Source organism: Nerophis lumbriciformis, linkage group LG05, assembly GCF_033978685.3.
Source record: "Nerophis lumbriciformis linkage group LG05, RoL_Nlum_v2.1, whole genome shotgun sequence".
In the NCBI taxonomy this organism is placed as follows: Eukaryota; Metazoa; Chordata; class Actinopteri; order Syngnathiformes; family Syngnathidae; genus Nerophis; species Nerophis lumbriciformis.
The window spans coordinates 1,185,200-1,211,012 of NC_084552.2; the positions used below are offsets into that span (position 1 = coordinate 1,185,200).

Here is a 25,813-nt window from a genome sequence, read left to right on the forward strand (position 1 = left end):
ACCGCCAGCTTGTCGCTATCAATGCAGGCTTGTGTGTGATGAGTTTCGCCCGGGGTTCCGTCTTTAAATGTCATAATGCGGCGATATATTCGTGCGCTGCTTATGTGCACAGTGTTCGCCGTGTTTTCCGCATTGTACGTTTATAGTAAGCTGTTCGAAACGGACTTGTCGCCTGGGAAAAACGAAGCGAGGAGGATTTACGTCCCCCCGAGAATCCCGGGACTCAGGGAGGGGGACCCGGACAAAACAGGGCAACAAAGCTCACACCGACACAACAGGTAACGGGGTCTACGTTCTTTATTTCACAGTTTGTTTATTTTTTTTAAGCCGACTTGTGTCCGTAATTTGAGTCCCAAGTTGTTAATAAACTTGTGTATTGGAATGTATAGCTCGCTAGCCCAATAATACGTCACAGCTGGCGATACTCACGCGAGATTTGGAAGGACGGGATGGTACGTTCAGGAAAGTACGTTAATTTTTGATTGATTGAAACTTTTATTAGTAGATTGTAGTGATGGGTTGATGAGGCGTCATGAAGCGTTTCGACACATTGCAAAACTGTATTGATACTGTGTCGATACTGTGTCACTAAATACTGACATCAGGCAACCTATGGACCGACTCAACTGACACTGATTTGATGCCCTAGTACAGGGGTCACCAACCTTTTTGAAACCAAAAACTACTTCTTGGGTACTGATTAATGCGAAGGGCTACCAGTTTGATACACACTTAAATAAATAAATATATTGTCATTTGTAAGTTACACGTAAGTGTGATTTAAACAAGAATAGCTAAATAAATACATTTATATATATAAAAAAAATGGGTATTTCTGTCTGTCATTCCACCTACTCAGTGGCCTAGTGGTTAGAGTGTCCGCCCTGAGATCGGTAGGTTGTGAGTTCAAACCCCGGCCGAGTCATACCAAAGACTATAAAAATGGGACCCATTACCCAGAGGTGGGACCAAGTCATTGTTTTGCAAGTCACAAGTAAGTCTCAAGTCTTTGCCCTCAAGTCCGAGTCAAGTCCCGAGTCAAGACAGGCAAGCCCCGAGTCAAGTCCAAAGTCAAGACTGGAAAGTCTCAAGTCAAGTCCTAAGTCCTGCATTTTGAGTTTCGAGTCCTTTCAAGTCCTTTTAACCACAGACTAATATATTAACACAGATTGTGTATGCTTTTCAAACGCTGTATTTATTTATTAAAACAAGTGCATTTTAAATTGCAGGAAAGAAAATTGTGCTGACATTGCACTTTATAATAGCACTATTAACCAGTCATTTGAAACATTAACTCATTCCTTTACAGAACAAACACATTGAAAATAAAGTGCAAATGTACTTATTTGTACAAAAGTGTTAACATTGAAAAAACATGACATATACGTGAACATAACAAAAAAGTTGTACTTTTTATATGTCAGGGCCCTATGCTGCATTGCATTTGCAAAAGACCAAATTAGCCAAGAGTCTGTCAGTCATTTGTGCACGATGGGGGCGTAGTATTTATTTTACCTTTATTTTACTATTTTTGTCTTTTTTTAGGTGGCTAAAATACGCGATGCTGCTGACCGCCGTCTAACGTTACGTGTGATATATTGACTAACGTAACCCTGCTTAAAAAAAATCACTGAACAAAAAGTATGAATAAGGTAGTGAACTGCAACAGATTCCCGTGTTTGCAATAACATTATAACGTTAGCAGTGAGTTTACAGCCTCACCGATTTAACTACACAGCAAATAAAAGTCACGTTACTTAGCCAATAAACGTTATCTTACATTCAAAACTTACCGTTCTTTGTGCAACTTCAAATGCCGGACGAAGTTGGAAGTTGTTGCCTCTCCATCAGTCATTTTGGAACCGCATGTGTTGCATACTGCAAACCGTTTTGTGTTGACCACCTCGTAATTTTTATACCCAAACGAAATTATTTTAGGTATCATTTTTTGTTCACTGGCGTGTGGTTTGGACATGTCTTCTTCGTTGGTTGTGCTGCAATTTGATTGGATGAATGCTGTGTGATGAAAACAAAGTAGATCTAATTTGATTGGCTGTTGTACTGAGAGCACACCAGCTGACACACGCAACGCTGATAGACAAGTACACAATGAAAAATACGGAGCGCTCCCGAATAACTTTTTCATCTTTGGGTTTTGGGGAAAGTAGCAAGTCATGTCAAGTCATGTCAATTCAAAAGGCTCAAGTCCAAGTGAAGTCACAAGTCATTGATGTTAAAGTCTAAGTCGAGTTGCAAGTCTTTTTACATTTTGTCAAGTCGAGTCTAAAGTCATCAAATTCATGACTCGAGTCCAAGTCATGTGACTCGAGTCCACACCTCTGCCATTACCTCCCTGCTTGGCACTCAGCATCAAGGGTTGGAATTGGGGGTTAAATCACCAAAAATGATTCCCGGGCGCGGCACTGCTGCTGCCCACTGCTCCCCTCACCTCCCAGGGGGTGAACAAGGGGATGGGTCAAATGCAGAGGACAAATTTCAACACACCTAGTGTGTGTGTGACAATCATTGGTACTTTAACTTTACTTTTTAACTTGTACATTTTTTTTCCTTTTACGGGAGGTTTTTTCTAGAGAATAAATGATGAAAAAAATACTTAATTGAACGGTTTAAAAGAGGAGAAAACACGAAAAAAAATCAAATTTTGAAACATAGTTTATCTTCAATTTCGACTCTTTAAAATTCAACCGACAAAAAGAAGAGAAAAACTAGCTAATTTGAATCTTTTTGAAAAAATTAAAAAAATAATTTATGGAACATCATTAGTAATTTTTCCTGATTAAGATACATTTTAGAATTTTGATGACATGTTTTAAATTGGTTAAAATCCAATCTGCACTTTGTTAGAATATTTAACAAATTGGACCAAGCTATATTTCTAACAAAGACAAATCAGTATTTCTTCTAGATTTTCCAGAACAAAAATTTTAAAAGAAATTCAAAATACTTTGAAATTAGATTTAAATTTGATTCTACAGATTTTCTAGATTTGCCAGAATAATTTTTTTGAATTTTAATCATAGTAAGTTTGAAGAAATATTTCACAAATATTCTTCGTCGAAAAAACAGAAGCTAAAATATTTATTATTCTTTACAATGAAAAAAAAAATTTTTTACTTGAACATTGATTTAAATTGTCAGGAAAGAAGAGGAAGACATTTAAAAGGTAAAAAGGTATATGTGTTTAAAAATCCTAAAATCATTTTTAAGGTTGTATTTTTTCTCTAAAATTGTATTTCTAAAAGTAATAAGAAGCAAAGTAAAAAAAATAAATGAATTTATTTAAACAAGTGAAGACCAAGTCTTTAAAATATTTTCATGGATTTTCAAATTCTATTTGAGTTTTGTCTCTTTTGGAATTAAAAATGTCAAGCAAAGCGAGACCAGCTTGCTAATAAATAAATGACATTTAAAAAATAGAGGCAGCTCACTGGTAAGTGCTGCTCTTTGAGCTATTTTTAGAACAGGCCAGCGGGCGACTGATCTGGTCCTTACGGGCTACCTGGTGACCGCGGGCACCGCGTTGGTGACCCCTGCCCTAGTATATACAATAATATAAACCAAGTCATTGTATTTCATTTAGGATTATTTCATATCTTCATTTAAATAAAAATATATTTGTATCTTTTTTAGATACAGTCAATAAATAATGTGAACATGTATCATAACATGGAAATCTAAGAGAACGTGTTGTGGATGATTGTGGACTGGGAATTTATTTTATTTTATTTTTTTACACATTTTTATTAAAAAAAAAAAAAAAAAAGTTTTTCCGACGTATTACATTTTAGACGATTTCTCTTCTTAGTTATTATTTCTCCGGCTGTAGAAAAGACACGCTCACAGGGCACAGAGGAGGCGTCAGTGCCACACAGTTGGCGTATCGGTCACGTGACCAAAACAGCTCATGATCGGTCACGTGACTTTCTAAAAGCGGTACGCTCTATGAGCTCCACGCATGCGCCGATGCATCACTAGTAGATTGCACAGTACAGTACATCCGCGTTTTTCAACCACTGTGCCGCGGCACACTAGTGTGCCGTGAGATACACTCTGGTGTGCCGTGGGAGATGATCTAATTTCACCTGCTTGGGTTAAAAATATTTTTTGCAAACCAGTAATTATAGTCTGCAAATTATGGGTTGTTGTTGAGTGTTGGTGCTGTCTAGAGCTCGGCAGAGTAACCGTGTAATACTCTTCCATATCAGTAGGTGGCAGCCGGTAGCTAATTGCTTTGTAGATGTCGAAAACAGCGGGAGGCAGCGTGCAGGTAAAAAGGTATCTAAAGCTTAAATCAAAAATAAACAAAAGGTGAGTGCCCCTAAGAAAAGGCATTGAAGCTTAGGGAAGGCTATGCAGAACGAAACTAAAACTGAACTGACTACAAAGTAAACAATAACAGAATGCTGGACGACAGCAAAGACTTACTGTGGAGCAAAGATGGCGTCCACAATGTACATCCGAACATGACATGACAATCAACAATGTCCCCTCGAAGAAGGATGAAAAAACAACAGAAATATTCTTAAAACAAAATAGATGCGGGAAATATCGCTCAAAGGAAGACATGAAACTGCTACAGGAAAATACCAAAAATGAGAAAAAGCCACCAAAATAGGAGCACAAGACAAGAACTGAACCACTGCACACAGGAAAACAGCAACAAACTCCAAATAAGTCGTGACAGTACACCTACTTTAAGACAAGAGCTATATTGATGCATGCTTGGTTATGGTTTAAAGTCATATGCAACAATTCCGACAACGACTTTTGACTGTCAACTGTGCCTCTGGAAAAGCTCAAAAAAGGTTGAAAAACACTGCAGTACATATTCCGTACAATTGACCACTAAATAATAACACTTGAATAAGTTTTTCAACTTGTTTAAGTCGGGGTCCACGTAAATGGTACTTCACTTTTACTATTACCGTATTTTTCGGATTATAAATCGCTCCGGAGTATACAGGTAAAAGCCAGTAAATTAGAATATTTTGAAAAACTTGATTTATTTCAGTAATTGCATTCAAAAGGTGTAACTTGTACATTATATTTATTCATTGCACACAGACTGATGCATTCAAATGTTTATTTCATTTAATTTTGATGATTTGAAGTGGCAACAAATGAAAATCCAAAATTCCGTGTGTCACAAAATTAGAATATTACTTAAGGCTAATACAAAAAAGGGATTTTTAGAAATGTTGGCCAACTGAAAAGTATGAAAATGAAAAATATGAGCATGTACAATACTCAATACTTGGTTGGAGCTCCTTTTGCCTCAATTACTGCGTTAATGCGGCGTGGCATGGAGTCGATGAGTTTCTGGCACTGCTCAGGTGTTATGAGAGCCCAGGTTGCTCTGATAGTGGCCTTCAACTCTTCTGCGTTTTTGGGTCTGGCATTCTGCATCTTCCTTTTCACAATACCCCACAGATTTTCTATGGGGCTAAGGTCAGGGGAGTTGGCGGGCCAATTTAGAAGAGAAATACCATGGTCCGTAAACCAGGCACGGGTAGATTTTGCGCTGTGTGCAGGCGCCAAGTCCTGTTGGAACTTGAAATCTCCATCTCCATAGAGCAGGTCAGCAGCAGGAAGCATGAAGTGCTCTAAAACTTGCTGGTAGACGGCTGCGTTGACCCTGGATCTCAGGAAACAGAGTGGACCGACACCAGCAGATGACATGGCACCATCACTGATGGTGGAAACTTTACACTAGACTTCAGGCAACGTGGATCCTGTGCCTCTCCTGTCTTCCTCCAGACTCTGGGACCTCGATTTCCAAAGGAAATGCTAAATTTGCATGGTTGGGTGATGGTTTGGGGTGCCATGTCATCTGCTGGTGTCGGTCCACTCTGTTTCCTGAGATCCAGGGTCAACGTAGCCGTCTTAATCGTTCTAATGACCTTGCTGAACATGTATTGAGAGTAAAAAAACGACTCGTTATGGTTTTAAACAATTTGATATATCTGCTCTCTATTAGGTACATCATGCGTCAGCGGGGGCAGCTGGAAGCCGGCACCCAGAGCAGACCCCCCATGCACTTGGCTGTGGTGGCCTGCGGCGAGCGCCTGGAGGAGACTCTCAATATGTTCAAGTCGGCCGTGCTTTTTAGCGTCGACCAACTCCAGCTGCACATTTTTGCTGAGGATCAGCTGCACGCCGGCTTCACGGAAGCTGTGAGTAATGAATACAGGCTTGGGTTTTGCATGCTTATTAACGAAACATTGTTTCTTGCATTGCAGCTTGAATCCTGGCCGGCTTTTATACACTCCAGGTTTAACTACACAGTCTACCCCATCAGCTTCCCCAGCGAGAATGCAGCCGAGTGGAAAAAACTCTTCAAACCCTGCGCTTCACAACGACTTTTTCTACCTGTGGGTATCCCAAACTGCTTCTAGGAGTGTCTCGCTAAAAGTTCCGGGTAACATGTGTTTTTGTGTTCAGATCATCCTGAAGGACGTTGACTCCCTAGTCTACGTGGACTCGGACATCCTCTTCCTGCAGCCCGTAGACCGCTTGTGGGCCTTTCTGTCCCAGTTCGATGCGTTGCAGCTCGCCGCCATGGCCCCGGAGCACGAAGAGCCCCGCATCGCTTGGTACAACCGCTTCGCCCGGCACCCCTATTACGGGAAGACGGGCATCAACTCGGGGGTGATGCTCATGAACCTCACAAGGATGAGGAATGTGTTTTTTAAAGTAAGGCTAATCAATGGTTGCCAGAGGTTTTGCAGTGTTGTTGTAATACCAGTGGTGGCCACTGGATGTCACCATTGCACTGTTTTTTTAATGTGAGCGAAAATGGCAATTTAAAGCAATATTTTGTATGTTTTTTTAACAGAATGATATGACATCGGTGGGGCTCCGATGGGAGGAGCTTCTGATGCCTCTACTTCAAAAATACAAACTTAACATAACATGGGGAGACCAGGATCTGCTTAATATCATTTTCCACTATAATCCTGGTAAGAAAAGCATGCCGATCACTACAGATATTAGGGGTGTGGGGAAAAAAATCGATTCGAATTCGAATTGCGATTCTCACGTTGTGCGATTCAGAATCGATTCTCATTTTTAAAAAATCGTTTTATTAGGGCCCGCATGGCCCATTTTAAAAGGAATCCCGAAGGGAGTCCTTTTACAATGGGACAGAGGACCCTATTGAATTTGTAAGGTTTTATTATTATTATTATTATTATTCTTTTTTCTTCCGCCGCCACATTAAACTGTAATTTGACCCACTTAATGCTTCAAAACTCACCATATTTGACCCACACATCAGGATCTGCGAAAATTGCCTTTTAATAAAAAAAACCCAACCACAAAACTCAAAATTGCGCTCTATCGCCCCCTAGGAAAAAAAAAACTAGACTGCCTGTAACTCCCACTAGGAAGGTCGGAGAGACATGAAACACAAACCTCTATGTAGGTCTGACTTAGACCTACATTCCATAATTGTACATTCTCGGGCAAAAATCAACAGGAAGTTGGCAATTCCCCCTTCAAGACAAAAATGTACTAAAACAGTCACTTTTGCCTCTTTGAGCTGTAATTTGACCCCCTTAACATGCTTCAAAAAACTGAACACACACATCAAGACTGGCAAAAATTGCGATCTAATAAAAAAACCTAACCCCAAATCTCAAAATTGCGCTCTACCGCAATTTTGGAATAAAACGCAGAAAAAACTGCTCCTCGGAAGAAACAAAAGTATTGGGACACTTAGGACTAAAACTAGACATAAGTATTGGGACACTTAGGACTAAACCTGGACAAAAGTATTGGGACACTTCGGACTAAACCTGGACAAAAGTATTGGGACACTTAGGACTACCACTGGACAAAAGTATTGGGACACTTAGGACTACCACTGGACAAAAGTATTGGGACACTTAGGACTACCACTGGACAAAAGTATTGGGACACTTAGAACTAGAACTTGACAAAAGTATTAGGACACTCGGGACTAAAACTGGACAAAAGTATTGGGACACTTAGGACTAGCACCTGCCAAATACGCGGGCCCGGCCAACGCTGCTTGCAGCTTTAATTAGGGCCCGCATGGCCCATTTTAAAAGGAATCCCGAAGGGAGTCCTTTTACAATGGGACAGAGGACCCTATTGAATTTGTAAGGTTTTATTATTATTATTATTATTATTATTCTTTTTTTCTTCCGCCGCCACATTAAACTGTAATTTGACCCACTTAATGCTTCAAAACTCACCATATTTGACCCACACATCAGGATCTGCGAAAATTGCCTTTTAATAAAAAAACCCAACCACAAAACTCAAAATTGCGCTCTATCGCCCCCTAGGAAAAAAAAAAACTAGACTGCCTGTAACTCCCACTAGGAAGGTCGGAGAGACATGAAACACAAACCTCTATGTAGGTCTGACTTAGACCTACATTCCATAATTGTACATTCTCGGGCAAAAATCAACAGGAAGTTGTCAATTCCCCCTTCAAGACAAAAATGTACTAAAAACAGTCACTTTTGCCTCTTTGAGCTGTAATTTGACCCCCTTAACATGCTTCAAAACTCACCAAACTGAACACACACATCAAGACTGGCAAATATTGCGATCTAATAAAAAAACCTAACCCCAAATCTCAAAATTGCGCTCTACTGCAATTTTGGAATAAAACGCAAAAAAAACTGCTCCTCGGAAGAAACAAAAGTATTGGGACACTTAGGACTAAAACTGGACACAAGTATTGGGACACTTGGGACGTAAATTGGACAAAAGTATTGGGACACTTGGGACTAACACTTGACAAAAGTATTGGGACACTTAGGATGAAAACTGGATGAAAGTATTGGGACACTTAGTACTAAAACTGGACAAAAGTATTGGGACACTTCGGACTACCACTAGACATAAGTATTGGGACACTTAGGACTAAACCTGGACAAAAGTATTGGGACACTTAGGACTACCACTGGACAAAAGTATTGGGACACCTACACTGGACACAAGTATTGGGACACTTAGGACTAGAACTTGACAAAAGTATTAGGACACTCGGGACTAAAACTGGACAAAAGTATTGGGACACTTAGGACTACCACTGGACAAAAGTATTGGGACACCTACACTGGACACAAGTATTGGGACACTTAGGACTAAACCTGGACAAAAGTATTGGGACACTTAGGACTACCACTGGACAAAAGTATTGGGACACCTACACTGGACAAAAGTATTGGGACACTTAGGACAAGAACTTGACAAAAGTATTAGGGCACTCGGGACTAAAACTGGACAAAAGTATTGGGACACTTAGGACTAGCACCTGCCAAATACGCGGGCCCGACCAACGCTGCTTGCAGCTTTAATTTGTATATATTTTTCAATTTTTATTTTTTTTAATTTTTTTTATTAATCAATCCAATAAAACAATACACAGCAATACCATAACAATGCAATCCAATTCCAAAACCAAACTCGACCCAGCAACACTCAGAACTGCAATAAACAGAGCAATTGAGAGGAGACATAAACACGACACAGAACAAACCAAAAGCAGTGAAACAAAAATGAATATTATCAACAACAGTATCAATTAGGGATGTCCGATAATGGCTTTTTGCCGATATCCGATATTCCGATATTGTCCAACTCTTTAATTACTGATACCGATATCAACCGATATATACAGTGGTGGAATTAACACATTATTATGCCTAATTTGGACAACCAGGTATGGTGAAGATATGGTACTTTTTAAATTTTTTTATAAAATAAGATAAATAAATTAAAAACACTTTCTTGAATAAAAAAGAAAGTAAAACAATATAAAAACAGTTACATAGAAACTAATAATTAAAGAAAATGAGTAAAATTAACTGTTAAAGGTTAGTACTATTAGTGGACCAGCAGCACGCACAATCATGTGTGCTTACTAGAGATGCGCGGATAGGCAATTATTTCATCCGCAACCGCATCAGAAAGTCGTCAACCATCCGCCATCCACCCGATGTAACATTTGATCAGAACCGCACCCGCCCGCACCTGCCCGTTGTTATATATCTAATATAGACGATGCAAGGCATTAGTGAGGTTATAAAGCTTTTGTCTGTTAAAGAAAGGAGACTGATCCAATGCAGCACAGACATTCGCGTGCCACGCTGTCACGACCCAGACGCACACCAGTGCGCAATCATACGGGAGCCGCGCTGAGCGCACCTCCAACCGCGTCTCGCTGCCGGCGACGGCCGGGTATGGGCCCGACGCTCCAGCGCCATCCATTTTCAGGGCTAGTTGATTCGGCAGGTGGGTTGTTACACACTCCTTAGCGGGTTCCGACTTCCATGGCCACCGTCCTGCTGTCTATATCAACCAGGGTGAGCCCCACCCCTTTCGTGAGCGCACTGCGCGCGGAGTGACCCCTGTTACGCGCCCCCGGCAACAGGGGTGGCGGGCAGGTAAGCTGCGCGGGCGGAGCGCGCGGAGTGACCCCTGTTACGAGCCCCCGGCCACGGGGGTGGCGGGCAGGTAAGCTGCGCGGGCGGAGCGCGCGGAGTGACCCCTGTTACGAGCCCCCGGCCACGGGGGTGGCGGGCAAGTAAGCTGCTTACCTGCTGCGCGTGACGCCGGCCGCGGCGAAGGCGGACGAGGCGGGGTGTCGGTGCGGTGGGCGCGGTGGTGACCCTGGACGTGCGTCGGGCCCTTCTCGCGGATCGCCTCAGCTACGGCTCCCGGTGGGGCCCTCTCGGGGGAAGGGGCCTAGGTCCCGGACCCCGGCGAGGCGTCCCTTCTCCGCTCCGTAAAAGTGTCCATCTCTTTTTTTTTTTTTTCTTCTGTTGTGGCATATGCTGCAGGTGCCTGCTCGTTTTTCGTATGTGGGTAACAACATTTAACTATGTATATATATTTACCAATTGGTTTAACTGCCACCCGCCTGAATCTATTTAAAATCTAATTTTTTTTTATTTCAACCGCCCGACCCGACCCGACCCGCGGATAAAATCTAATTTTTTTTTATTTCATCCGCCCGATCCGCAGATAATCCGCGGACTCCGCGGTTGTGCCCGCAAACCGCGCATCTCTAGTGCTTACGGACTGTATCCCTTGCAGACTGTATTGATATATATTGATATATAATGTAGGAAGCACAATATTAATAACAGAAAGAAACAACCCTTTTGTGTGAATGAGTGTGAATGGGGGAGGAAGGTTTTTTGGGTTGGTGCACTAATTGTAAGTGTATCTTGTGTTTTTTATGTTGATTTAATAATAAAAAAAAAAAAATGATGCCGATAATAAATAAAAAAACGATACCGATAATTTCCAATATTACATTTTAAAGCATTTATCGGCCGATAATATCGGCAGGCCGAGATTATCGGACATCTCTAGTTTCAATATTAGTTACAATTTCAACATAGCGGTGATTAAAAATCCCTCATTGACATTATCATTACATACCTGCCAACTACTCCGGTTTTCCCGTAATTAGTACGGTTTTCATCAACCTAAAAATACAGTTTTTCATTAATTAAACTTTTTTTTTTTTTTTTAAGTTTTATTCATGAAATCGCGTAACAACAATGACAATCGACACTGCTTCCCGTAACTTCCTATCGAGCCATTCCGAATGCCATGCGCGAGGCTATTTATAGCACCGCTGCCAAGCACGAGGCACCAGTTGCCATTGTTTCCAAACGAGCGAACGATCATGGAATCAGCCGGAGAAAAATCGCAAACGAGTCTTAAACCGAAAAGAAAACTGCAGTCATTCCGTGAAGAATATTCAAAAGCCTATCCGGGAATAATTATCCGTTCCAAAAAGGGTGAAAACTACGTGAATTGCACCTTGTGCAGACAAGATTTTTCAATCGGACACGGAGGAATTAGCGATGTAAAAGACCACGTTGGGACAAAAAAACACAAGTCTAATGCCGTTGCTAAATTTGGATTTTAGCCACAAAAAGGTAATGACACCAATGTTATCTATTGGAATTGTTTAGTACTGTTATACTGTTAAAAGTGTTTATACTATTTATGCTTTCAAGTCCAAGTTGAAGAAATCTTGTTAAATGTTGACAGCATAACTACCAAAATACAGAAGTATGTCCTTAATATTTTTGCAGTGCTATTTCTGTTGAAAAGTTCAAATGATTACATTAGAGATGTGATGTGCCACTTTTCAAGTGTCTGATGGCTTAAATTCATTTTCATTCATTTTGAATTCTTTTGAAAGGCTTACAAAAAAACTACATTTGAATTGTAATTCCATGCTATTGACAGGACTATTAATTTTAATGAAGTTAGCTTACCATGTTTACAGTATGATAATTGTGATAGAAATGTGAATTTTAGGCACAGAATATTTTTTACAATTGAACAAGGCAGTAGATTATACAAGCTTGGACAGAAAGTTAATAATGACACCAATTTTTTTTTTTAATGGAATTGTTTAGTACTGTTTTACCATTTGTTTACTGTAAAAAGTGTTTATACTTTCAATGAACAAATTGAAGTCTTGTGAAAGGTTGACAGGATAACTGGCATTAACTGTCAAAATAATTTCAAACTATTGAAGTTAGCTTACAGAATAAACATGTCAATCAACCCATATGATTTTTGCTGTAATATTTTTGTTTTGAAAAGTCACTGTGACTGATAGAAAAGTGATGGTTTTAGCAACATTTTAACCTGTCTGAATGCAATCAATCATTTTGCGTCCCTGGCTACTAGGTTTTTTTTATTTCAAAAGTTGGCAGGTATGTCATTAGACATTTATAAAAAAAAATGACCAATAGTGTCACAGTGGCTTACACTTGCATCGCATCTCATAAGCTTGACAACACACTGTGTCCAATATTTTCACAAAGATAAAATAAGTCCTATTTTTGGTTCATTTAATAGTTAAAACAAATGTACATTATTGCAATCAGTTGATAAAACATTGTCCTTTACAATTATAAAAGCTTTTTACTCTGCTTGCATGTCAGCAGACTGGGGTAGATCCTGCTGAAATCCTATGTATTGAATGAATAGAAAATCGATTTTGAATCGAATCGTGACCCCAAAAATGGATATTGAATGGAATCGTGGGACACGCAAAGATTCACAGCCCTAACAGATATCATTAAATAGGCCAAACATGTTATTTGACCTACTTTGAGGATATTTTTTGTTAAAAGGTGGCTTTTCTCCTCCACATTTCGCTTTCTTCTACTGGTTCATGGCCGTGTGTGCCCTTTTTGCAGAGTTCTTGCTGGAGTATTCATGCCAGTGGAACTACAGACCAGACCACTGCATCTACGGCAGCAACTGTGCCACAGCCGAGGAGGCCGGCATCTACATACTGCACGGAAACAGAGGTGTATATCACGACCACAAGCAACCCGCCTTCAGATCGGTCTACGATGCCATACGGAAGGTGAGTCTTCATCAGAGGTGGGTAGAGTAGCCAGAAATTGTACTCAAGTAAGAGTACTGTTACTTTAGAGATTTATTACTCAAGTAAAAGTAAGGAGTAGTCACCCAAATATTTACTTGAGTAAAAGTAAAAAGTATGTTGTGAAAAAACTACTCAAGTACTGAGTAACTGATGAGTAACATACACACATATATACATATATATATGTGTGTGTGTGTGTGTGTGTGTGTGTGTGTGTGTGTGTATATATATATATATATATATATATATATACATACACACACACATATATAATACACACACACATTTATATATATATACACATATATATATACAGTATATAATTTATATTTATTTATTTTGCCGTTTTTGTTTACATGTTAAAGGTGTTTTAATGAATATACATGCATGTTTAACACATATAGATTCCTTTCTTTCATGAAGACAAGAATATAAGTTGGTGTATTACCTGATTCTGATGACTTGCATTGATTGTAATCAGACAGTAGTGATGATAACGTCCACGTTTTCAAATGGAGGAGAAAAAAAGTTCCTCCTTTCTGTCTAATACCACATGAAAGTGGTTGGTTTTTGGCATCTTATTTGTCCAGCTTCCATATTCGTTTTTATACACTTTACAAGAAATACATTGGCGGCAAACTCCGTAGCTTGCTAGCTTGTTTGCGCTGGCTTTCGGAGACTCTTGTTTTGAAAGCACAGGCGCGATGGAGCGGCACTTGTATTGTGAAGACAGGAACTGTGCAGTCAGTCTTTAGGCTTTTGACGGGATGTACGGTTGAAATAAAAAAGGGTCTTTTTTCCTTCACACTTTTGATTGATTGATTGAAACTTTTATTAGTAGATTGCACAGTACAGTACATATTCCGTACAATTGACCACTAAATGGTAACACCCCAATAAGTTTTTCAACTTCTTTAAGTCAGGTCATGTGACCGCCTGGCTCTGTTTGATTGGTCCAACGTCACCAGTGACTGCATCTGATTGGTGGAACGGAGTGAACGTCACCAGTGACTGTATTTGTTGAAACGCAGGCACTATGAAGGTCTGTCTGACAGACCAAAACAAACAAAGCGTGCATTAACAGATCGATAAAAATTAGTAGCGAGTAGCGAGCTGAATGTAGATAAAAGTAGCGGAGTAAAAGTAGCGTTTCTTCTCTATAAATATACCGTATTTTCCGCACTATAAGGCGCACCTAAAAACCACAAATTTTCTCAAAAGCTGACAGTGCGCCTTATAACCCGGTGCGCTTTATATATGGATTACTATTAAGATTCATTTTCATAAAGTTTTGGTCTCGCAACTACGGTAAACAGCCGCCATCTTTTTTCCCCGTAGAAGAGGAAGTGCTTCTTCTTCTACGCAAGCAACCGCCAAGGTAAGCACCCGCCCCCATAGAACAGGAAGTGCTTCTTCTTCTACTGTAAGCAACCACCCGCCCGCGTAGAAGAAGAAAAAGCGCGCGGATATTACGTTTCATTTCCTTTGTGTGTTTACATCTGTAAAGACCACAAAATGGCTCCTACTAAGCGACAGGGATCCGGTTCATGAAAAGACGCAATCTCTCCATCCGCACACGGACTACTATTTCACAGCAACTGCCTAAAGACTTTCAAGAAAAGCTGGCTACTTTCCGTGCATATTGTAAAAACAAGATAGCTGAAAAAAAGATCCGGCCAGAGAACATTATCAACATGGACGAGGTTCCACTGACTTTTGATATTCCTGTGAACCGCACTGTGGATACAACGGGAGCACGTACGGTGAATATTCGCACCACAGGGAATGAGAAGTCATCCTTCACTGTGGTTCTAGCTTGCCATGCTAATGGCCAGAAACTTCCACCCATGGTGATATTCAAAAGGAAGACCTTGCCAAAAGAGACCTTTCCAGCCGGCGTCATCATAAAAGCTAACTCGAAGGGATGGATGAAGAAAAGATGAGCGATTGGTTAAGGTAAATTTACGCGAAGAGGCCGGGTGGCTTTTTTCACGCAGCTCCGTCCATGTTGATATACAACTCCGTGCGCGCCCACATCACGCTGGTTTTTAATATATTATTAAAGTTTGACTGACCTATCTGACTGTTTTTTTGACATTCCTTTGGCGCAGTTAGATGCGGCTTATAACACGGGGCGGCTTATAGGTGGACAAAGTTTTGAAATATGCCGTTCATTGAAGGCGCGGCTTATAACCCAGGGCGCCTTATGGTGCGGAAAATACGGTACTCAAGTAAAAGTAAAAGTATGTTGCATTAAAACTACTCTTAGAAGTACAATTTATCCCAAAAGTTACTCAAGTAGATGTAACGGAGTAAATGTAGCGCGTTACTACCCACCTCTGGTCTTCATTGGTCATTGTGGGGGAAAAAGCAAGAATATGTGAATTAAAACACCTGCTCACAACTTAACTTGTGGTGAAAGCCTGCTAACTGCTCCTATTGAGTTGACATATATTTAACTATACTAGTGCTAATGGGTAATTGCTAAGTGGTGAGGGTGAGCACTCGTTGCTAAAAAGCCAAAAAAGTAACTCAAAAATATTTTTTGATACTTTATATGCACATTTTACACACACTTTTATATTCCGTCTGTGTGCCTTTGCTCTTATACTTACAAAAACCTAGCACTAGTGTACAGTTTGCTTTGTTGGTATGGGAAATTGCAACATTGCTTAGAAGCAGTCTGCTATGAATACGACTGTTTTCCCGCAAAGTGTTTTGAGCCTGTGCAGAGTCTGCAAAGAGACGTGACGTCTTGTACCATGAATTGATTAACGTGGACCCCGACTTAACAGGCATGTAATTTTTCCATTTAAAGTCGGAATTCCGTCTTTTTTAATCTCGGGAAAAAAATAATAATTATCTCCCGTTTTTCTGGTTTTTTTTCCGACCCTAAATCAAGATTCGAGACGTAGTTTATATTACGCCGTAGTTGATTGGTCGATGTGTTCCTTGTGACCAATCAGGACATCTGTTATGAACAGAGGTGGGTAGTAACGCGCTACATTTACTCCGTTACATCTACTTGAGTAACTTTTGGGATAAATTGTACTTCTAAGAGTAGTTTTAATGCAACATACTTTTACTTTTACTTAAGTATATTTATAGAAAAGGAACGCTACTTTTACTCCGCTACTTTTATCTACATTCAGCTCGCTACTCGCTACTAATTTTTATCGATCTGTTAATGCACGCTTTGTTTGTTTTGGTCTGTCAGACAGACCTTCAAAGTGCCTGCCTTACTGGTGACGTTTCACTTCGTTCCACCAATCTGACGTTGGACCAATCAAACAGAGCCAGACGGTCACATGACCTGACTTAAAGACGGTCACATGACCTGACTTAAACAAGTTGAAAAACTTATTGGGGTGTTACCATTTAGTGGTCAATTGTACGGAATATGTACTGTACTGTGCAATCTAATAATAAAAGTTCCAATCAATCAATCAAAAGTGTGAAGGAAAAAAGATACTTGTTTTATTTCAACCGTACCGTCAAAAGCCTCAATACTGACCGCACATGAGGACGTTCCTGTCTTCACAATAAAAGTGCCGCGCCATCGCGCCTGCGCTTTCAAAATAAGAGTCTCCGAAAGCCAGCGTAAGCAAGCTAGCAAGCTACGGAGTTTGACACCAATATATTTCTTGTAAAGTGTATAAAAAGGAATATGGAAGCTGGACAAATAAGATGCCAAAAACCAACCACTTTCATGTGGTATTAGACAGAAAGGAGGAACTTTTCTTCTCCTCTATTTGAAAACGTGGACGTTATCATCACTACTGTCTGATTACAATCAACGCAAGTCATCAGAATCAGGTAATACACCAACTTATATTCTTGTCTTCATGAAAGAAAGGAATCTATATGTGTTAAACATGCATGTATATTCATTAAAACACCTTTAACATGTAAACAAAAACAGCAAAATAAATACTTATAAATTATATACTGTATATATCTATGTATATATATATATATATATATATATATATATATATATATATATATATATATATGTATATGTATGATATGAGTGTGTATGTTACTCATCAGTTACTCAGTACTTGAGTAGTTTTTTCACAACATACTTTTTACTTTTACTCAAGTAAATATTTGGGTGACTACTCCTTACTTTTACTTGAGTAATAAATCTCTAAAGTAACAGTACTCTTACTTGAGTACAATTTCTGGCTACTCTACCCACCTCTGTTTACGAGTAAAAGAAATTGATAAACATGTCAAAAATAAGTTTCGATGGGACTGGATGGAAAGGGAAATCACTGATACTGTTGGGAAGAAGGAAGTTACGACTTTGTTCGGTGATTTTATCCGGAAAATCGATCGTCCCGGAAAGGTTTTGTGCACGTGGTGTCATGATAATATTGACTATGGATCACGAGGTTTCAAGGCTTTGGAAGTACATGCGAAACGCCAAAAACATATGAAACAACTTGAAGCAAGGAAAACAAACTTTTCACTAGCTGGTACTTTTGGATGTCAACCGAAAGTGAGCAAACCTTACGGACTTCATTCTTTGTTTACATCGAGAACTGCCGTAGACATGGAGAGGAAAGATCCACCCAAACAACCCACTTCACTTGCAGACAGGGTTGTTAATAATGAGGTAAGCTAAAAAAATATTTGCTTGCGAAATACGCATGTTTGTTTTAAATATTAACCAATTATTGCTTTGCGAAATATAAATGCATACCTGCCAACTACTCCGGTTTTCCCGTAATTAGTACGGTTTTCATCAACCTATTCCAGGTTAGGGTTGCAGTGATAAAAAATACGGTTGTTCATTAATTAAATTTTTTTTTTTTTTTAAGTTTTATTCACGAAATCGCGTAACAACAATGACAATCGACACTGCTTCCCGTAACTTCCTATCGAGCCATTCCGAATGCCATGCGCGAGGCTATTTATAGCACCGCTGCCAAGCACGAGGCACCAGTTGCCATTGTTTCCAAACGAGCGAACGATCATGGAATCAGCCGGAGAAAAATCGCAAACGAGTCTTAAACCGAAAAGAAAACTGCAGTCATTCCGTGAAGAATATTCAAAAGCCTATCCGGGAATAATTATCCGTTCCAAAAAGGGTGAAAGCTACGCGAATTGCACCTTGTGCAGACAAGATTTTTCGATCGGACACGGAGGAATTAGCGATGTAAAAGACCACGTTGGGACAAAAAAACACAAGTCTAATGCCGTTGCTAGCGAAACAAGTGGAAAACTTTCAACGTTTTTCGTCGCCCAAACAGATTCTTTGGATGTGATAAATGCCGAAGTTTTATTTACGGAGGCAATAATTGAGCAAACAAAAAGGTAATGACACCAATGTTATCTATTGGAATTGTTTAGTACTGTTATACTGTTAAAAGTGTTTATACTATTTATGCTTTCAAGTCCAAGTTGAAGAAATCTTGTTAAATGTTGACAGCATAACTACCAAAATACAGAAGTATGTCCTTAATATTTTTGCAGTGCTATTTCTGTTGAAAAGTTCAAATGATTACATTAGAGATGTGATGTGCCACTTTTCAAGTGTCTGATGGCTTCAATTAATTTTCATTCATTTTTCATATTTTGAATTCTTTTGAAAGGCTTACAAAAAAACGACATTTGAATTGTAATTCCATGCTATTGACAGGACTATTAATTTTAATGAAGTGAGCTTACCATGTTTACAGTATGATAATTGTGATAGAAATGTGAATTTTAGGCACAGAATATTTTTTACAATTGAACAAGGCAGTAGATTATACAAGCTTGGACAGAAAGTTAATAATGACACCAATTTTTTTTTTAATGGAATTGTTTAGTACTGTTTTACCATTTGTTTACTGTAAACAGTGTTTATACTTTCAATTAACAAATTGAAGTCTTGTGAAAGGTTGACAGGATAACTGGCATTAACTGTCAAAATAATTTCAAACTATTGAAGTTAGCTTACAGAATAAACATGTCAATCAACCCATATGATTTTTGCTGTAATATTTTTGTTTTGAAAAGTCACTGTGACTGATAGAAAAGTGATGGTTTTAGCAACATTTTAACCTGTCTGAATGCTAATAATCATTTTCCGTCGGGGGGGGGGGGGGGGGGGGGGTCCTGGACCCTGGCTACTAGGTTTTTCTGATTTCAAAAGTTGGCAGGTATGGTGTTTACTTGAGTCATATTGCAGTCTACACGTATGTCTTATGTGTGACTGCCATCTACTGGTCACACTTATCATTTTACCATGTACCAAATAAAATAGTTTCGAGGTCGATAAGCACAACCAGAATTATTCCATACATTAGGCACACCGGGTTACAAGGCGCACTGTCGAGTTTTGAGAAAATGAAAGAATTTTAAGTGTGCCTTATAGTCCGAAAAATACGGTACTGTAAATAAAAGGTCCCAAACCAAAGCTGTGACCTTTTCATATTTTTTTAAGCATGTTAAGACATTTCATGTCAGGCGCTGCACTTTCAAACAAAGAAACATGAACGCCAGCAGCAGCCCTTCACCCCTCGCCTGTCTGGGTCTCGAACAGCGAGCCCGGGAAGCATCCATTAAACTTTACAGCCGTCGGCGCGATAATGTGGAATCGGGAGTGGGCACGGCGGCGAGCGGCCCCATCATCCCCACAAAATCAATAACAGCAACTGTAAATGCTGCTTTATGACGAGCGAGTGTCTACGTGCTCGTAAAAAATGGAAGGAGAAGAAGAAATGACGGCCGCTCTTTGTGACCCGGTGTCGGGAACGGCAGGCAAATGAGGCGATGTAAAAGGGCGGTAATTCCCCTTTGATTTCCTGGGAGCGCTGTAAAAAAAAAGCAAAAAAAAGCGCCTTCATTATTGGGAAGATTTCTGCAGGCTACGTTTTAATTCAGCCATTTGAAAGGTCTCATCTTCGCTCAAAGCTGTGTTGCGGGCGGTCTTCCACACCGCACTCCTCCCAGCAGTTTCATTACAGCATGCCCGAAAAGGAGTGGGAAGAAGCTGAGCTTATCATACCAAAGAGTATAAAAATGGGAGCAGAGGTGGGTAGAGTAGCCAGAAATTGTACTCAAGTAAGAGTACTGTTACTTTAGAGATTTATTACTCAAGTAAAAGTAAGGAGTAGTCACCCAAATATTTACTTGAGTAAAAGTAAAAAGTATGTTGTAAAAAAACTACTCAAGTACTGAGTAACTGATGAGTAACATACACACACATATCATATATATATATATATATATATATATATATATATGTATGTATGTATGTATGTATGTATGTATGTATGTATGTATGTATGTATGTATGTATGTATGTATGTATGTATGTATATATATGTGTGGGGAAAAAAAATCACAAGACTATTTCATCTCTACAGGCCTGTTTCATGAGGGGGGTTCCCTCAATCATCAGGAGATTTTAATGGGAGCATTCACATACCATGGTTTATATAGGGCACAGAGTGGGTGGGTACAGGCTGGTGTAGGGGCGTGGTGATTGGCTCATGTGTTACCTAGGAGGTGTTTCCGTCTGTGGCGGCATGCTGTTACAATTTCGCTGCGCTTGTTGAGGGATGACAGGTCTGGACGGTAAATAATAAACAGTTTCTCTTTCAAGCATAGGTTGCATCTTTTATTACCACTATTGTAAGGTGTGCTGGATGCAAGAATTTGCCATGTTATTGAATATTCAACATTATTGTCTCTGAGGTCCCAAATGTGTTTGCTGAGTTCTGTGGTATTCCGCAGGTTTTGGTTCCTGAAAGAAGCCTTGTGATTGTTCCATCTGGTTTTAAACTCTCCCTCGGTTAATCCTACATATGTGTCGGATGTGTTAATGTCCTTGCGTATTACCTTAGATTGGTAGACAACTGATGTTTGTAAGCACCCCCCGTTGAGAGGGCAATCAGGTTTCTTTCGACAGTTACAGCCTTTGTTGGTTTTGGAGTCGCTCTGTCTGTATATATATATATATATATATATACATACATTGATATATACAGTATATAATTTATATATATTTTTTTGCCGTTTTTGTTTACATGTTAATAGTGTTTTAATGAATATACATGCATGTTTAACACATATAGATTCCTTTCTTTCATGAAGACAAGAATATAAGTTGGTGTATTACCTGATTCTGATGACTTGCATTGATTGTAATCAGACAGTAGTGATGATAACGTCCACGTTTTCAAATGGAGGAGAAAAAAAGTTCCTCCTTTCTGTCTAATACCACATGAAAGTGGTTGGTTTTTGGCATCTTATTTGTCCAGCTTCCATATTTGTTTTTATACACTTTACAAGAAATACATTGGCGGCAAACCTCCGTAGCTTGCTAGCTTGTTTGCGCAGGCTTTCGGAGACTCTTATTTTGAAAGCGCAGGCGCGATGGAGCGGCACTTTTATTGTGAAGACAGGAACTGTGCAGTCAGTCTTTAGGCTTTTGACGGGGTGTACGGTTGAAATAAAAAATTGTCTTTTTTCCTTCACACTTTTGATTGATTGATTTGAACTTTTATTAGTAGATTGCACAGTACAGTACATATTCCGTACAATTGACCACTAAATGGTAACACCCCAATAAGTTTTTCAACTTGTTTAAGTCAGGTCATGTGACCCCTGGCTCTGTTTGATTGGTCCAACGTCACCAGTGACTGCATCTGATTGGTGGAACGGAGTGAACGTCACCAGTGACTGCATCTGATTGGTGGAACGGAGTGAACGTCACCAGTGACTGTATTTGTTGAAACGCAGGCACTATGAAGGTCTGTCTGACAGACCAAAACAAACAAAGCGTGCATTAACAGATCGATAAAAATTAGTAGCGAGTAGCGAGCTGAATGTAGATAAAAGTAGCGGAGTAAAAGTAGCGTTTCTTCTCTATAAATATACTCAAGTAAAAGTAAAAGTATGTTGCATTAAAACTACTCTTAGAAGTACAATTTATCCCAAAAGTTACTCAAGTAGATGTAATGGAGTAAATGTAGCGCGTTACTACCCACATCTGAATGGGAGCCATTACCTCCCTGCTTGGCACTCAGCATCAAGGGATGAAATTGGGGGTTAAATCACCAAAAATTATTCCCGGGCGCGGCCACTGCTGCTGCTCACTGCTCCCCTCACCTCCCAGGGGGTGATCAAGGGTGATGGGTCAAATGCAGAGGATAATTTCGCCACACCTAGTGTGTGTGTGTGACACTCATTGGTACTTTAACTTGAACTTAATCCTACCCCTTTTCGTATCATAGCAATTACATGTGTTACTACTCAACAATGAATCAATAAATACATCCATAAACAAATAGATGAATTAGTATAAATAACTATTGTTGCGTTTTGGACCAGTTGTTCCTCCCAGGGAATTCAAGTCACAAGTCGCTCCCAAGCTCTTTACGACACTTAAAGCTGAGTAGAAAAACCACCAGAGACAGAATACCGTATTTTCCGCACCATAAGCCGCCCTGGGTTATAAGCCGCGCCTTCAATGAACGGCATATTTCAAAACTTTGTCCACCTATAAGCCGCCCCGTGTTATAAGCCGCATCTAACTGCGCTAAAGGAATGTCAAAAAAACAGTCAGATAGGTCAGTCAAACTTTAATAATATATTAAAAACCAGCGTGATGTGGGCGCGCATGGAGTCGTATATCAACATGGACGGAGCTGCGTGAAAAAAGCCACCCGGCCTCTTCGCATAAACTTACCTTAACCACTCGCTCATCTTTTCTTCATCCATCCATCCCTTCGAGTTAGCTTTTATGATGACGCCGGCTGGAAAGGTCTCTTTTGGCAAGGTCTTCCTTTTGAATATCACCATGGGTGGAAGTTTCTGGCCATTAGCATGGCAAGCTAGAACCACAGTGAAGGATGACTTCTCATTCCCTGTGGTGCGAATATTCACCGTACGTGCTCCCGTTGTATCCACAGTGCGGTTCACAGGAATATCAAAAGTCAGTGGAACCTCGTCCATGTTGATAATGTTCTCTGGCCGGATCTTTTTTTCAGCTATCTTGTTTTTACAATATGCACGGAAAGTAGCCAGCTTTTCTTGAAAGTCTGTAGGCAGTTGCTGTGAAATAGTAGTCCGTGTGCGGATGGAGAGATTGCGTCTTTTCATGAACCGGAAACCTGTCGCTTAGTAGGAGCCATTTTGTGGTCTTTACAGATGTAAACACACAAAGGAAATGAAACGTAATATCCGCGCGCTTCTTCTTCTTCTACGGGGGCGGGTGGTTGCTTACAGTAGAAGAAGAAGCGCTTCCTCTTCTATGGGGGCGGGTGCTTACCTTGGCGGTTGCTTGCGTAGAAGAAGAAGCACTTCCTCTTCTACGGGGAAAAAAGATGGCGGCTGTTTACCGTAGTTGCGAGACCGAAACTTTATGAAAATGAATCTTAATATTAATCCATATATAAAGCGCACCGGGTTATAAGCCGCACTGTCAGCTTTTGAGTAAATTTGTGGTTTTTAGGTGCGGCTAATAGTGCGGAAAATACGGTAGGTATTTTGTAATATATTTGCAAAGCTTTGCATATATACATTGAGAGCAGTCCAGCATAGAACATTCAATCGCGCCGCCAAGATGGTCTGCCCCCCCCCCGAAAAACCCTCTCCCCTCTTAAGTCTCTCTTCCTCCCACCCTCGCAGTCTTGTCTCGCCAGCCAAAACACATGCCCATTATCTCTCTTTCTTACATTCCTCACTCAAGGTTAAGCACACCGTTTTTTTTGCAGACAACCAAAAGCACTCCTCCCAGCAACAATTGAACTCATCACACGTTTGATTTTAGTACTCGTTTGGCGCCGACCCCGTGACCTCCCTGCTGGCTCCCCTGGAGAAGCAACTTCTGAAGACGACTCACACCTACTGCGGTAAATCCCACACCCTTTTCACCAAGGCCATGGTGCACAGCCTGGCCAACGTCAACAGGAAGAGCCCGCTTGTGCGGTGACACAAAAACGTATTCATATTTCATACATTGTTTTAAACTTGAATTTATTCTCTTCTACTCCTGTTAATGGCTAAAAAGAAATTAGTCACAATGCAAAAAAAAAAAAGAGAATTACTTCACTTTCCATATTGGAGACATAAAGTAGTGAATGATGCATTTAAGTGCATTAAAGAAGAAAAATAAGTGTTTTTACAATAATGGTACTGTGCTGCAAAAAAATACTCTCCAAGCCAAAGTTTGTTTGTTACAACATTACTGAATGTATTTTGAACACTAAATGTTGACATTTTTGTTATGAATTTATGCACTGTCAAGTTTTATTGTGATGTGATATTTTATAAGAGGAAAAAAACAAAATAAACTGTCATCTCCCTTTTATGTTTGTGCCTGCAATGTGTTTGTAAGACACTAGAGGTCACCATTTCGCATTATTTACAATTGCAATTTACAAGCGTGAGCCTGACAACAAAGCTATCTAAATTGGGGGAAAAAAATACACATTCCAAAGACTTCCTGACATCTGATGTGTTTTCTAAGATGTCCAACTGCAAATGAAGCACTTTTATATGATTCTTTAAGGACTTAATGGAGATGGATGCCATTGTCCTACGGTCTCGGTCAGATCAATGCACTTGCCAATACCACCTGAGGTGCTTCCACTGTATCTGAGGCGCTCATAAAATGTAAGTGATGGCCCAATAAGCAAGGCTTATCGCTGCAAGCTGCAAATGCAGTCTGATTATAGCCATTTTTTTTTTTTTTTGATACAATGCATCATAATGAGATGCCATTCATCAACATATTATCAATTACTTCCATTGATTCAGATCTAGCTGGAGCTGGAATTGTCCAACCGTTGCAAACCGCTAATTACTTTGTGTGTGTGTGTGTTCTTGTATTTCTACCATTCTTGAGACATCCACAAGGAAAAGTAGCTTCCATATGAGGAGGTATGAACAAGTTAGGACATAAATCATGGTCCCAATACAGAAAACCATTGCATCTAATAGAGAATGTCTCATTTGCACCCGCTGGTGGTGAAATCTATCAAAAATGAGGGTGGTCCCAAAAAGGAGGGATTTTTTTTCCAAATTGACTGTGTCAGCTTTTAAAAATGCTCCCCCTCTGGTCAACATATGAAATAACAAGTGTGTGTAAGAAATTTAAATGCGCCCCCTTTGGCCAAAATTAATTAAAAAAAATAAATATGTGTATAGAGACATACTGTAATAACTTGAACAACTGTATTATTGATAATAAAGGTAAAGTATTGGTAGTGTTCTTTATCAATAGCGCTATTTCTATTTGTAGTGTAATAATGCTCATTGTCATTTCTGTATTATTTTTTATTTTTCGCTAACTGCTTATTTGCTATTACTTTTACCATTATATTTGTCGTATTTGCTGATGTTGCTATATTGTTGTTGTTGTTATTTGCTGTTGTTGTT

General features: G+C 39.7%; 1 protein-coding gene across 2 annotated transcripts; it reads left to right on the forward strand.

Annotated features, from left to right (window-relative positions):
* Positions 1-24,743, forward strand: LOC133606942 (glucoside xylosyltransferase 1-like). Of its 2 annotated transcripts, XM_061961413.2 has the most exons (7): positions 1-278; positions 5,999-6,194; positions 6,261-6,392; positions 6,463-6,714; positions 6,857-6,980; positions 13,236-13,408; positions 24,204-24,743. In XM_061961413.2, exons 1-7 carry the CDS (start codon positions 76-78, stop codon positions 24,363-24,365), a joined length of 1,242 nt encoding a protein of 413 aa, XP_061817397.1. In that variant the 5' UTR covers positions 1-75; the 3' UTR covers positions 24,366-24,743. The 2 variants fall into 2 exon arrangements, with proteins under 2 accessions (XP_061817397.1, XP_061817396.1); XM_061961412.2 differs by having other exon boundaries at positions 5,999-6,392.
* Positions 24,744-25,813: the final 1,070 nt, after the last annotated feature.